At 48.7% G+C, this 15,802-nt stretch overlaps 1 protein-coding gene across 1 annotated transcript in view; it reads right to left on the minus strand.

Annotated features, from left to right (window-relative positions):
• The window catches only part of LOC128721182 (uncharacterized), a 38,216-nt gene that overhangs the window by 5,346 nt on the left and 17,068 nt on the right, over positions 1 to 15,802 (minus strand). Inside the window, exons 4-5 of the mRNA XM_053814944.1 lie at positions 10,393 to 10,566; positions 2,778 to 7,210 (exon numbers count right to left, since the gene is read on the minus strand). Of these exons, the coding sequence (XP_053670919.1) occupies positions 2,778 to 7,210; positions 10,393 to 10,566 (4,607 nt within the window). The remainder of the gene's footprint in view (positions 1 to 2,777; positions 7,211 to 10,392; positions 10,567 to 15,802) is intronic.

Genomic DNA, 15,802 nt, shown 5'->3' on the forward strand with positions numbered 1-15,802 from the left:
CTAATCGAATGTCACAATGTGATCGTTTATGCTTAAAATCTGAAGGATTTCGCCTTCCATCTCAGTCTCTAGATTCTAAGCACTCGATATAGCCTTACCCACGCCCGGGGGGACTTGTGAATAAAAGCGAGTTTCATTCGTAACAAACTTGCGTGCACGTCGTGTTGCTATTCTTATCGTTTATTGAAATCATCTACTAGCTTAAACACAGCAATACCGCGTACGCGTTTAATGGCGCGAAAAGCACACGAAAGTTTGAAACTTCCCGCGCAATCTATACACTATGCTACAACTCCACGCATCATCCACAGCTCACGCATCATGCCTACAGCAAACTACGATCCTGCGTAAAACGAAACAAATGCGAAACGGAAAAACGGGAAGAAACAAAAAATAATCAGACCAAAAAATCCTCTCACACGATGCGCCTTAACGTTGCTTACGGTTTGCAAAATCGGTGAAGAAATGAACCGGAAAGTGCAATTAATCGCACACGGCGAACGCATGCACTCGAGCAGTTGGAAGGATGGGAAAGAAAAATCATACAGCATATTACGCAATCGAAACCGTGCAGATGCGGATTAGAGTAGGTGCTACAAAAGGGAGTTGGTGTTTTCGAGGCACTCCGTTGGATTACTGCACAATCAGCAGCTCATTGATGATGTAGTAAAAACGGAACAGCATCAGCCCGGCATAGTGCGCGAGGCGTGTTATGTAGGAGGCTAATCCTGTGGAGTGCGTACAACGTGCGGAAGGATAAAATAAAACAAAACAGAAAAGAAAAAAAAATCATGTTAACTGAAGAAAAACTATAACTAAAAAAGGAAATAAAAAAAAACATGCAAACAGCGGCATCTCTTTCACTCTCAACTGCCCCTAATCAGCTCATTTTCAGCAGCATTAATTTGGCGCCCATTTATTACAAGTAACGTGTTCCGTTGATCGCAAAAAAAAATAAATCCTTCAGCGTTCGATTCGTACGTCCTTTCTTGTTCACTAATCGGTTACTTAATCGTGACCTCCCAACTTGCGTTGATTTATTCCACCAACATGACCCTCGTGAAGGCTCGTGAAGGCTTCTCGTGCTTTGAGAGGTCGTTTATTAGGATTGAATTAAAATTTTCTTCCCCCCCCCCCACTTCCAATGCCACCTCACCTCAGCCGATGGTAGACCTTGGACCAGCAAGGTGGCTCGATAACCTTAGCTGCCTTAAGGTGGTGTTAATGCCACCGATGGGAATAAATGGCGACGCGAAACGAAGTGAACGAGCGAACGAGGTCCTACTGCTCCCTAAAGCCTTACTCCTTCAAAGGACCCTAAGGTGGGTTTTTCCCTCCCCGAAATCAGTGCGGCGTTTTCCAACGCGCCACGATGCATTGATTTTCCACCGCGACGCCAAACCAACAACAACAGTAAAAGCCCCGAAAAGGGCGTTCGTGGTGAATTCCCTCGACCAGCCAGCTAGCCGCATATCAATCGACGAATTCGTTTCGTCCGGGGGTCGTTGGATAAGGCAAGAAAGTTTGTGATTAGCTTCCACCATTTCCACAGGATTTCCACAGGACTTCTAGCACTGTGGCAGGGGAGACAAAAAGAAAACAGACTGACCACCCTCGCAAAGGAAATGGAAAAACAGTGTACGGACGGATTCCGATTCCGTCGTCCAGCGAAGGTGCCTCCACCGCTTCGGGTCTTATTTTGTGTCAAGGATTCGTTTGGCTTTCGTTGTGGCCCAAATTTTACAAAACAACAAGCGCACTTCAAAACTGGCGGATTAAATGCAAAGAAGATGAACAAAAAAGGAGAAATGAGCTTCAATGGCTTCATTGGGAACTCTTGGGAAACCGGAAAATTAACCCACAAACCAGGCGGTGGTGTAGATGTTGATCTTTCGCTTGACAGTTCCATAAGGACGTTTGGTTGATGTGTGTGTGTGTGTTTCTTTTTTGTTCGCCACTGTAGCACCTCACTGTGGGTGGAATTAATGAACCGCAAGCCAGAACCAGAAGGCTTTAAAGCGCAACCGTACACCGAAGGCAATGGAAACTTCTTTGCTGGAGGGACGAATTTCGGTCACAACCTGACCATCAACCCGTCGAGATACAAATGGAGCGTTCGCGTGCTTAGAGGGCACCCAACCTGCCCCCAACTGCTGAACCGAAGGACAATTGGACCTCCTCTTAGCTGGATTGAGGCAAAAACTACTCGCTCAATGCGACAATGTCGGTGGTGTCGGTGGCGAGTTTGCGCTGCGTAGAAAGTGGGCTACAATGTTTACGATTGCCTGGCACTTTTCCCTTTTTCCACCCTAGACTTTTGGTGGTTAATTTGCTTCCTTTGTTTCGTGCGCTCCCCGACGGGTGTAGTAACAGATTAATGCTTGTTTCTTTTCGGTGGCAAAAAGAAAAATGTGTGGTCTATTATTTTCAAACCAACGATTAGCAGAGCATGGCGACATTCCGCAGGGCATGGAACCCATTCGTCATTATTAACTTGCCTCAGCATTTTGACAATTCACAACACTTTGTTACTATACCCGCTGAACGGAATGTTAGGGCAGAAAAAATACTAAAACACATTTGCAGATGAGCAAGGAAAAATACACAAATTATAAAAGGACTAAAACATGAAATCCAACGAGCCTCGTGCAATTGAGGAAAACACACCATGCAACAACACAACATCGAGTGGAAGAAAAAAGCGTTCGCTTGATTTACGACAGCCAGAGAAAATGCATCAGAAACAAAACAAAGGATGTGAATGTTCCGATAAATACCTTCATCATCGTGACCGTTACGGACCGGGGTGGCCATATCCTCGTGCTGGGTGCTGAACCCGATCCATCCCTTCTCCTCGATTACGTCGCTCTCGATGGCCGCCTTGCCGCGACTGGTCGTGGTGGTGGTATTGGTGGTGCTGGTGATGCCGGAACCGGAACTTTTGCCCTTCACCGGTGGGCCGGGTTTGGTGGGACTTTTCTTCGGCGAACATGCCGCCGACGAACGCTTCGGTGAAGGACTCGGAACGGTTAGCGTCACTGTGGCGGATTCCTCCAGTTCGTCCCGGTTCAGGATCTGATGGTGCTCGTCAAAGCTCACACGCCTCGGGGACGGATGTGGACCTTTTTTAGCACGATTGCCACCGCCTGCTGACAGCTCCTCGGTGGAGGATTCGATCGAAACACTCGACCGTTCTTCGGGAATCATTTCAAACTTCTGCGTATATCGTCCACTGGCCGTGCGGCGTGGAGTCAACAGTGTGTTACTACTTCCACCGGCACTTCCGGACGATGAGGATGATGAAGCCTTCTTGTTGGAAGCAGGACCGTTCGATCGCTTCGAGGATGCTTTCCCGGCATCGCGTAAGGCTTCAGGCGTCCGGACAAGCTTCACACCAACCTCCTCCGGGTTTGTGAGCGCTTCGAGCAACATATCCGCGATCATCCTGTCCACCTTGGGGTTGCCACCACTCGACAGCGGACTTCCCTCACGCGAATGCGAACTCAGACGGTAACGTCCAAACCGATAGATCGGCACCGGAATACGCGATCGATGTCTATTGCCAGATCCACCCGCACTACTGGTAACGCCACCTGTGCCACCTCGACCACGCCCTGCACTATGCACACGATGACCTTGACGATGACCTCCACCAGCGTGTCGGTTTCTCGGTGCACTATCCGCACACTCAACGATCTCCAGAATCTCGATGTGCTTATCACCCTCTTGGATCTCCGTTTTCTGATACACACGTCTCGGACCACCTTCGATGTCGGGTGTTAGATCAGCCTGCGGGTACAGTGTCATCTGCTGCACATCCTTCAACACCTGCCGCCGTCGGCCATCACCCGGTGGTAGTGCTTTTCCACCACCAGCCCGACTTGGCGCTGTACTACGTGCGCTACCAACCGTCGTCGAAGCCGTTGACAGTGCTGCAGGTGTTTCGGCTTTGCCTTTACCTTGTCGCCTTTCGGCGGCCATTCCCCAAGCACCCTTAGAGCTGGCGGATGTCGGAACCACACGGTCGGCTGGTCCTTTACGTGTCCCACCGGCACCTGCAGCCGTTGTTTGAATCTGCATATTGCCTTTCCCATCGATCTTGTACGACTCCAGCATGCCCAATTCCGTTCGCAAAGCTGCTCCTCCACCTCCAGTGGCACGTTTCTTTGGTTTCATCGCCCTAAAAGGTGTTGGACCGGTGGGGGTGGTGATGTCACGACTACCAGCACTTCCACCCCCAAAAACGGCCCGTCTAGCACCCGGTGGGATGAACTCCTTGCGACCAAGCGCCTTATCGATCGTGCTGATCACCTGAATCGCAGGTTCCCCGTAGAACCGCTTCTGCTCCATCATGCGCATCATTTTGCGCTGCTTCTTCAGGTGCTCTTGTTCCTTCTTCCAGTTCATCAACCGACGACGGTTGTTGAGGCGTTCCTTGATGCGCAGCGGCATCGTATCCGCGACGATAACTCGCTCATCGATCCTCAGCAGTGCCGCAGGAGTCGTTTCGGAGTGGATCGGTACGAAGAACGCTTCACCTTTCTCATGCCGTGGTGATCGTTCGGTGGAGCTGGTCGTCGAACCACCGGCAACTTCCACGGGTTTCGATTGTTTCGGTGGTTTGTGAGATCTCGCCGGTACCACCACCGGCACAGGTGGTCCAAATCCATCCAGACTGTCTACCAAACTGCTGCCATCGGAATCATCTCCATCACCTGCGTCGTCTTCGTCACCAGCCACCTCATCCAGCCCATCTCCGTCGTCTTCTGCGGAGTTCGAGGAGGAAGGTTGAACTTCCATCGATTCCGTGCGTGGCATTGCGGAAAACCGCGGCACAACAACGGAACCACGATCGTACGTCGAACCGGTACCGATTTTTCCAAGCACGAGTCCTTCCGGTTCCGACGCGATGTCCGTGTTGTCGGATGGATCCGTCTCGAGCCCGTACGCCGGGAAGTAGTACTTCCCGTTCAGATCAATCTCGGAACTCTCCGCAAGTCGGGGTGATCGACTTCCAGGACGTAGATAAAATCCATTCCCCTTCGAACGGTGCTTCTGACGACGGTGACGATCACCACCATCAACCTGCTGCTGGAGGTGGTGGTTGTTGTTGTTGTTGTTGCTGTCATGTTTGCTCTTTTCTTTACTGTTGTTGTTGTTGTTGTTGTTGTTGTTGTTGGTGGCATCATCCTCATTTTCCTTATCACACTCATCATCTCCACCGTCTAAGATCTTCGGTGAAGGTTTACGTTTGTCCGGTTGTGGTGGAGAGTTACAAACCACACCACCTCCATCACCGATGTACTTTTCCGTTAGCTTCTGCTTCATCACACCAGTGGCCTGAGATTCGTCCTCGTTGTTGTTCTGTCGATCGTCAAGCTGCGCTCTTCGTTCACTGTAAACCCCAAGCAGCGTGTTGTTGGAGTCCGCTGACAGGACGAGTTCCGTCGCGTCAGCAAGATTATTCAGATTGTCCAGCAACAAACCGGAAATGTACTCATCCAACCTCGCACGATCCGCATCCACACCACCATTAACCGTTCCGTCCCCGTCACCAGTGTCACTTTCCGCGTCCTCACTCGAGTCTGATTCCGCGGAAATCGTCGCACTAAGCGCCGCACTGCTATCCTCACTAGGACGTCGTTTTCCACCGACGGGGAATTGTTGATCCTGATCCTGATCCTGCTCCTGCTGCTGTTGTCCTTGAGGTTGTCGTTCTACTCTCGCTTCTGATTCTCCCCGGGTGGACTCATCAACTGCTGCTCCTGCAGCGCCACCAGCAACCGTAACACGTTCTCGAGAATAATCGCCAGCAGCAGCACCAGCACCGCGGACACCACCAGCTTCCCGAACAGGCGTGCGATCACCCCCATGCTCACCATGCCCACCGGCGGCTAACCGTTCCTGTTGCAAAAACTCGCGCAACTCACGCTCATCACCGCCACGACCACGTGTCGCTTGCGTGACGCGTAACGACTGAGACGCAACGGACGAAACCGAGCTACTGTGCGATGGAAATTCGTCCTCGTCGTCGTTGCCGTTGTCGTCCTCCTCCTCCACGTCACGACGTACCACCACCTCCCGTACCGTGGCACCAGTGGCGGCCGCCACCAGCACAACCGACTCCGAATCACCAAGGTCGACCGATTGCGAGGAACACATGCGTCCCGTTTGCCGCCGGTCATCGACCGTGGCACCGCCGTTTGTGACCGTCGCTTGTGTACGACCACCGGCCGGAAGTGTGCCCTGCCGCCCTGAGCTATCCGTTTCACGGGAGCGCGTTCGCGTGGGCAAGGACTTGCCCGTACCGAAGCCACCGTTGTACTGACGCTCGAGCTTTGCACACTCCTGGCACGAACTCGCACCACCGGTCGTCGTTGCCGTGGTAGCACATCGACCACTACCGATACTGCTGCCACTGCTTCCCGGCCGGTCGGTGGCCTCCTCGCCCGGTGCGCTTCCGCACGAATCGTCCGCACGCGATGGACTCCGGTGTCCTTCGACGGCGGAGGTGATGCTTTCCACGCTGTAGATACGCCTCGGAACGCACCGCAATGGTGGTGACCAGCTGCCGGAACGTTCGTACCGGCGAAGTTCCCGGCTCCACATGCGCCGGAGGAGTGTCGTTTTTCTCATCGAATGATCCCCATCGCGGTACGCAGGGTACGCGAACTGTTGCTGCCCATATCCGGCACCACCGGTGTCACCAATACCACCAACACCAGCACCGGCAAGCTGCCCGTTCACGCTGCTCGAGCTGCTGTAACTGAGAGAGTTATTGTGGATAGAGCGCAAACTACCTCCAGTGCCGGTGGCCAACACCCGGCTCGAGCCAATCCCATTGCACAGTGGACTGCTGCAACGATCACCGATCGACGGGACGCGATGCCGCAGCGAAGTTAGGTTAGGATCGGATCCGGTCGTCATGAGAAGACCCGGTTTCGTTGTCCCACCGTGCCAATCGGAGTGTCCCGTGATGCCACCACTACCGGCACGGCTTTCCACGCTGCTGCTACGTCCGGTGGAACCATTCTCGCGCTGTCGGTGCCGCAAACCGAACGACTTCCGGTGCGGTGGTGTCACGCTGTACCGAACACTTAAACCACGTGTGGTGGCGTGTTTGTGCGCCGGCACCTCGATCACGTTGTGGTTGGTGTCGTGGTGAAGCCACGGTGGCTCATCGTCTGTTTTTTGTTGCGCGAGCGTGTGCCTGCGGTGGAAAATGTGTGGAAAATGCTCATTAAGCGCGGGTCTTCAACTTCATTTGATGCATCGCGGTGTTAAAGCTCGGCGCGTGCTATTCACACACCCCCAGTGAGATAGCAACTTCTCTTCTTCTTTCTTCTCGAATTTGCGCCTTTTAGAGAGAAGCTTTTTTTTCTCTCTCTAACGGTGGGTGGTTTTCCTTTTCACAATTTCCATAGCCACCCCCGCCCCGAGTTGGATCGATAGCCAGTGTTCGCTTTCGTCGCTCACCTTTCACACGATAATTAATGCCCCAACCACCCTCACAACACCACCAGAAGGACGATAACGGAAGGCCACACGGTTGGACCAGGCGTACACCTGCAGGAAAAGAAAAAAAAACACCCCCGAAAGCAGCTCCTGACGTGGTGTGACGCATAGCATATGCTTGCTTTTTGTGTGCTGACGCGAAGTGCTGCCAAAATGAGGCTAACAGGCTCATAATACGCATTACGAAAGGCACTGACCCTTGGGGTTCGCTTTGGGCAGAAATCGCAAAACTCGGGGTACCTCAAAGTTTTCCACCATCATAATTACAGCGTTTTGTTTTCGCCTTTGCGTCGAACTGGGAGCAAACTTTTCTAACCACTGGCCCGCTTCGTTTCTGGGAAATGGTGCTCTTCAGGCAGCAATCAATGCTGCTCGTGTGCCTGCTAATAGGCGAACTAACTTCGTCCACTGTGGATGGGTGTGGATCTACGGCAGTGTAGCAACTTTTCCAACAAACTTCTGCTAAGTGGAGAACCAGAACAAATGATTCATAAGCGCTCTACCTTGCGCAAAGCGGCCATCGATAGGGAGCTTGGGAAAATATTATCCGTTACCTGTGAATAATTTGAGATACAATCCAACAATAGCTGCCATATGTAGCACATCACTTAACCCGTGCTACTAGTGCTGTTTTAGTGGTCACAAGAACCTCCAAAGGATGGGATGAATTGGAAGAATAATACCACGCTGCTGCTGCTGCTCGCGAATGAATATTTCAGTATTTATTTCCATGCTCATCACCATCGGCTCCTGCCAATTGACTGTCTGGCCTTGGAAGTTCCGCAAACGGATCGTGAACTCCCATCGACCCACAGAAGTCATTACCATTGGATGAAGCCGCACCGTGCTCGGGTGGAAACCGAACCCAAACAATATACGCGCATAATATCAATAATTGAATCACCTGTCGATACCCAAGGACAGGACCCCTCCGAAGGCGTACACAAGGGTAGCTAATTTGTGGCGACGAATGGATCAAAATAGAAACGACAGGCGTTTGGATCCCCGGCGTTTGTGAAGGTCCTTGCAGGGGTTGGACGAAGGTCAACCCTTTTTTTCCCACGACAACCCGCGTTGCCGTGCGCATTCGGGCACGAATGATTGTAATCAAATCAAAATCAAACGTTCGTTCAACGGGTGGGCGCATACTTGCCGGCTGTGGAAAACACTACCGCCTCCGCTCCATTGCTCCAGGATCACCACCAGCGCGTCCTTAAACGATGGTGTACTTCGTGGGGGGTGTTTTTAGCCTTTTTATTCCCCCGTGCAGCGGCAAATCGCTTGGCCAAAGGTTGCGTTGAGACTGTCGTGGCTATCGATTTTTCTGTACCCACCCCCAACCGACAGTCTGGGCGTTTGTCTGCCGGTTGTGACGTCAGCCGGTGTAATATCCTGCGAGCTGTGATTGTGAGCTAACGCGTTCCCAACGCGCAGGTGGAACGTGGAGTTCGGTAACGCACCGGGACCGTTACGCGAACGGAAAAGATTTCGATTTTCCATTTCGAGTTTCTTTTGTTGTAGCTGTTCGCACCATTTTCTCCGTACGTGTCTCACGCTCTGCTTGGCCGGAGGAATACGCTTAAGGCTTAAAGGGAAATGGGAAGAATTTTGCGGAAAATGCTTGAACCGGCAGCAACGCTTTTCCGAATTGACTCTGCGTTATGCATAAAAGAAAAGGATCTTTTTTTGTGTGTTCTTCAACGTGTGAACTCTACTCTTCACAGACAGCGATTTTTTTTTTTGATAAAACGGTTTATTATTTCATGGAAGTTTTGAGATAATTATTAGCAAATTTCCTCAACCTTGGATTGCATGACAACAAGCGCTGCGAATGTACTGCTGCAAACAGTGCCATAAAACCCTAATGTTCTACAGTTCTTTGCTACGAAATGCCTACCAAAAAATTCCTACAGAGCTATTACCTAATGATTATCGGTATCGTTCGGCCATTGCCGTTTAATAACTTTTGATCTTTTGTCTGGTGCTTAGGAACCAACCATTGAGCGACATTTGTCAAGCGGTTTTGCACCCAGGATCAAAACATAAACCATGCATTACGGCATTGAACAGTGTTTCGTTTTATTGCTCCTAAAATATCCTTCAATGGATTTTGTGGAATGCTTAGCGACACTGTTCGCGTTTCTACGCTTTCGCTCCAAACCGGTACGTGACGCTGAAAAGCTAGGCAAAGTTTGAACAGCTACCTGGGCGCAACAAAAAAAAAAGAAACCATGCCTAGTTCGAGTCAGCTGGTCAACCAGGTAGCCATGTACTTCACGGCTACCGTCCGAGAAGATGAAAACAGAACCTCCCCCAGAAACGGAGGGGGGACTAGTTTTTGCCTTCCAAAAGCACACTTTTCTAAAAATGGCCTAATTGCTTCTCGTTGTGCCAGCAGGAGGGCTTTGTCAATAATACCAAAATACGCCCACGGAACCGCCTCGAAATGTCGAACGTCGGGAACGGGACCAGTTAGGAACACCTTCTTGTCGTTGCGGACTGATGCACGTGAGAAACGGGAGCACAGCCTGAACATGACTAATCTTGCACGAAACGATCATGATGGTCAACTCGTGACGAATGGCATTTATGAGGCTATGTAATAAAGAATCCGCTCATTACAGCCAATGGGCCAAGCCAACAATTCGTAGTATGAAAAGTACGAAATGTAGGAGTGCGCTGGGTGTGACCAAGCATGTTTACACCACAATTATGATCGCTCCATTGCCAATATCCTTAGGGTTGGTTAAATCCGGTGGTTCAAAGCCCTTAAAGGGTGTCGTACTTGCCATACGGTCATTCCACTAGCTAATGCGACGTGGAAAATTATGTGTTTAAGTGCAGCTTGAACGGCATTAAACCCTAACCGAGACTTACTTGCGCATAATGATCTCTGGCACCGAGTAGCGCCTGCGAAGCAGTCCCGGTCCAGGACTGGTCGCGTTAGCATATGTGCCCGCTCCCATCCTGTGGAATCGTTGACTGAGGCAGCAACTATCGCAGAAGCTCGATAGATCCAAGTTCGACGCTGACGATTCTCGGCTGTCTTGGCTGTTGGGAAAAGAAAATTGTGGAAAATTAATGCGTACATTTAACGTGATTATAGCGTCTATATTTTGTTGTTTAGATAAAATTTCGCTTGAGATGAACAAAACGAAATCGCTCGGAATATGTCCCTCCGGAATTTCTAGGCTGCAGTGCACGAGACTGCATCGATTTGACATTGAGCGTTATTTTTAGTATCTGCCACTATCTGTGCAGCTCTCCCGAATGCCGGTACCGGATGTGGACAAATGGAATTCCTCACACATGCAGCAGCCAGACGTGTGCCGACGGAACGGTGCTAAATTTAAACTAAGGCAGTGCAACACATGGTTACGAATTCAAATAACTAAGTCACCGGGCAGGGAACAGACGGGAACAATCTATGCTATCTTCTGGGTGAGAAAGGGTAAGAATTGAGTAGCGTTCTTGTGGTGTGGTTTTATGCATGCTGAATGCGATTCCGACCACGAGAGGTTGATGCTGTTATGCGCCGATTGTAAATGGCGGTTTGGTGGTGAGAAAACGCGCCAAGGAAATCATATCAACAGGAAGAAAAGGCGTTTCCGGTTAAGGTATCCCGCATCAGCTAAATAATATCTTCTGAATTTAATCTTGCATATCCACAAACCGTTAACTAAACATCGATGAATCTGTTTGCAATGAATGTTTCGATAACAATATTGATTTTTGCCAATCAACGCTAAATTGATTGTTGCTTCCTCAATCAACATTTCAAGAACTAGTTATAAACTTATTGTACAACTTTACTGGTACGATAGAAGATCAGTGGATGTGAAGAAGAAATGCGCTTTTTCAGTGTACATGAATTGACAGCAGCGTTCGTGTCAAACTGTTAAGCAAAGATTAAAGTTAGTTAGAAAGTGGACGTCCTTTTGAAACATGATGGACGCTTATGGCAATGAATATTTGTCGCAATTCGATCCTACCGCCTTATGCGTCGTGCCACAAAACGAGCAGCAAGGACGTGAAACCGAATTAATCGAACCAGGCATGGAAGGGCAGATTCATAATTACAACATTGCTCCCTTGGACCGCTGGAATCCGATGACCAACGCAGGTTTCGCTGGTGGGCTGATCGCTGCTCATGCATACAAAAATTACCAACAAGAGTATCTACCGATGGAGTGTTACCTGCCTCTAGCATTTCCAGCATCATCCACTGCACTACCACCGGTGCCAACATTTTCAAGTGATCCCTATCTAGGCTCCTATCATCATCCAGATTATGACACTGCCGCAAGCGTTGTAAAATCTAATTGGTTGGTCGAAAACAGCATTCATCCAGCAGCTTTGTATGAAGAGAATCGAACAAACATGAGCCTGAATGCCTTTCCGATGCGGCTGGAAACCAACGGTTATATGATGCCAACGCCTTTCTTATCGCCACCATACGAATCATCTAACCAATCGATAGAAAAGCTTTCGACACCTGTTCTAACGTCACAGGAAAGTGCTACTTTTTTGAATATTGATCCTGTTACACTTCCGGTGTCAAGCCAACCGGACGATGCAATTGTGCTGCAACCGCCGGCTCAGGACATACCTTTGATCCAGGCGGAAGTGGTACGATCAACGGTGCATTCTAAGGAAACCCAGGCGATCAGCGAACATAGATCAAAATCAAGCTCATCCATTGGTAAGCTTCTGTTCGACAAATCGCCATTCCGTTGCGACAAGTGCAATAAAGGCTTCATGAGAAATACCGGACTAAAGCAGCACAACAAGCTATTTCATTCCGGTGAAAAGGCACACTTTTGTCTGAAGTGTGGTAAGCGATTTGGTGATCGGAAACTGCTCGAGAGTCACTCCCAGCGCCACACGGCATTGGATAAACCGTTCAAGTGTGATGTCTGTCCAAAAAAGTTCTTCCATCCAATGGATTTACGGCGGCATAAGTATGCACACACCGGGAATGCACCGCACGTATGCAGTATTTGCACCAAAGCCTTCACCAGGCGAGATCATTTGATTTTGCACGAATTTACCCACCAACGTGGAAGAATACGAAAACCGAAAAATAAGCCAGCAAACAGATCGCTGGACAATGCAATCGCTGGATATGCGCAATGTATTCATCCTTCCAAAAATGACCACATAATTAGCAGCAGCATAGCATAGCTTAAAAATAAGCTCGTTATATGATTATTTTTTTTTGTGTGCTTTTACTTATTTTACTTTGACGTAATGTCACTGGGTGACAGCAAGCTAAGTATTAGAAGTAGAATAGTTTTATTTTGGCGCTTAATCGCAGCGGCGACACTTATCAAAGCACTAGCTAAGAACAGAACGATTTCTATGACTAATATATAAATGAAAAATAACAATAAAAGTTGTGTGTGATTAACAATAAAAAATATAATCTTCGCTTAGTTATTGTGCCGCCAGCGGAGGCCAGGAGATGTGTTTTAATGTGTTTTTTGCGCCATAAAATGTTCAATGTGATGTTGTGTGCAATTATAACGAATTCCATCTTTGTTTTGCCAAATTGTTGCATCCGTTATTTACAGCAGAACCACTTATAGACATGATAAGCTGAAGATTAAGACTCACTATTCTAGAACAACTACTCGAGGAGGCTGCCAACAGCATCGAAGGGTAAGAAAACGGCTTTACGTACTTTCGAACCAACTATTTCTGCCTTAAAAAGCACAGGTAGAAAACATGCAGTTATGCTGCGCTTGGAAGATGCGTGTACCTGTATATGTATATGATCGTGCACGAGTTACGCCCTTAAAATAAAGATCGTACTTGGTGCTATGGTAGATCGAACCACTTCGTATTAAAAGGAGTTTCTTACTTTGCAGATTCGTATAAAAGAAAGACGACCGGGCAAATTCCATAACAGTCCAAAATTAGTCACAGGACGACGTGGAGTGAGACTTATTTGGTCAAGAAGTGAGCAAAAAAAGAAATCTAGTGCAAAATGCAAAACAATCCTATCGATCTTATATCGAGCGATCAGATGGGTGGTACGTGGAACGCATTTCCCTACGGTTACAGTGACTACAGCATGCCGGGCTCAGATTGGCTCACGTCACTAACAACGGATTTAGAAAATGGTCCACTCGGTTTCGACAATGAAGTGCAACAAAAAGAGTACCAGTCCTCGATACTCGGGAACGGCATTCATCGCATTTCGCAACTTGATTCTCCAGTAGAAGTTGCTGAGGCAGACTCCACCCAACATCGATATCCGATCGTGATGCCGTACCATCACCCCCAGCCGATGAGCCATGGTGTGCAAGCTAATCAACAGCTTCAAAGTGCATCGAAAGGATCACACCCGAATGGTCCTAGGTACATGCAGCATGGATACTTCACAAACCACGGACGGATGCCTCCCACGGCGGCCGGTCCAAAGATGGTGCCAACGAGCCTGTATCCTTCGCCTCCCGGCCAGGTACCTTCTGCGGAGGATAACACCTACAACAAGACGCGCGGCTTGATGTACATGAATGGTGACCATGTTCCGTCAACGATAGCGTATCCTGGACACCCGAATCCTGCGCTGGGTACCGCACAGTACGGTACTCGCTTTCCTAATGACGCGTACCAACCATGTCCAGTACCACCGATAACTTACGATCGAAGTGGAACCATTTACCCAGGAATGATGCCGACGACGATGGAATCATCGATATTGCCCACCCCAAAATACGACGGATGGAACATGGAATCACCGATTAATCATCCGATGATATCGCCCCTGGCTCATCCGCCACCGATCCACGGGCATGGTTTAGCGATCAAGCAAGAGTACATTCCGTCACACTACATCAGTCCTTCGCCTTCGTCGATCGCCGGCGGAAGCAGCATAAAAGCGGAGCTTTTTTCAGATACGTCTCGGACGCCACCGTTGGTCGTCTCCTGCACGGAACAAACGAAAGAACCAACCAGAACATCCGTCGAAGCATCGGCTTCATCGCATCATATAGATCCGATGGGAATTGTTTGCAGGTTGGATGGCAAAACTAATGACGCGATCTCCAAGACACCATCACGGAAACCTCAACGTTACGGCGCCCGCTACGGTTCCCAGTTTATGTGTACGGAATGTAGACGTACTTTCGCGCGCCAGTGTGGTCTTACGCAGCATATGAAGTGGCATCATTCCGGAGAGAAACCATGCCGTTGCTACACTTGTGGGAAGTGCTTCTCTACCCAGATCGCCTTAGACGAGCATCTTGTGCGGCACACAGCGATCGACAAACCATTCCGTTGCCAGCAGTGTCCGAAAGCATTCTTCCACAAGAACGATCTACGAAGGCACAACTTTGTGCACACCGGTATGGCTCCCCACTTGTGCCGGTATTGTTCGAAAACGTTCGCCCGCAAGGACCACTGCAACAGCCATGAGTTTTCACACGAGCGGAAAATGCTGCGGAAGGAACGGAAAGGTGTGAAAAGCCGCGATAGTCTGGTCGGTCGGGCCCTGGATGCTGTTGGTTTAGCGGAACCAACGGATCAACCAAATGCTGAGCAAACAAGCGTGACATGTTAGAACAACGCACACATTCGTTTTTTGCGTGTCGAAGACCCCCTGGAAGCTGAAAACGATAGGCACGTTGTATGTAATTTATTGTGTGGTGCATGACGATCGATTAATTTATTATAAAATGTGTAAGAAAATTTTTTAAAATAACATGACAAGAAGCGCCAGTGTAGGGCTTCATAGCATCAAATTAATTGACTTCATTGTTACGAACAATGTGAAACAATTTTACTGTATTGGGTCTTGAGCTAATGTTGATACTTTAGTTGAATGCTTGAATTTACGATGAAGCCAGTCGATCACGCAATATTATATGTTATAGTTAATAAAAAATTAAGGGTATTAAAGTGCAAATAAAGAAAAGCGAGCAATGCAGATGAGTTTTAACGTTTCATTTCGATCCATACTATAAGCTAAAAAGCCATACGCTACCCAGCTACGTAAAGCACTTTCAACGAAAGTAAAATTGAGTTTTTATTATCATTAGATATCGATACGTGGAACTATACGATTTCATAAGCAGAATTTCATACAGTTCAGAATGATATGAATGATCCATCGATAAAATTTGATTCGTTCTTAATCCGTTATTTGCTATGTGGATGTTTACATGATCTACTACGTCATCGGTTCCGCCATTTTTGACGTTCGTAATATTTTTTGACACAAAATCAGTGAGTTGAGAGAGCAATGAGCAAGCCAAACAATGATCATACTTTAGTGTTACTT

The sequence above is a fragment of the Anopheles nili genome, chromosome 2 (assembly GCF_943737925.1).
Source record: "Anopheles nili chromosome 2, idAnoNiliSN_F5_01, whole genome shotgun sequence".
NCBI lineage: Eukaryota > Metazoa > Arthropoda > Insecta > Diptera > Culicidae > Anopheles > Anopheles nili.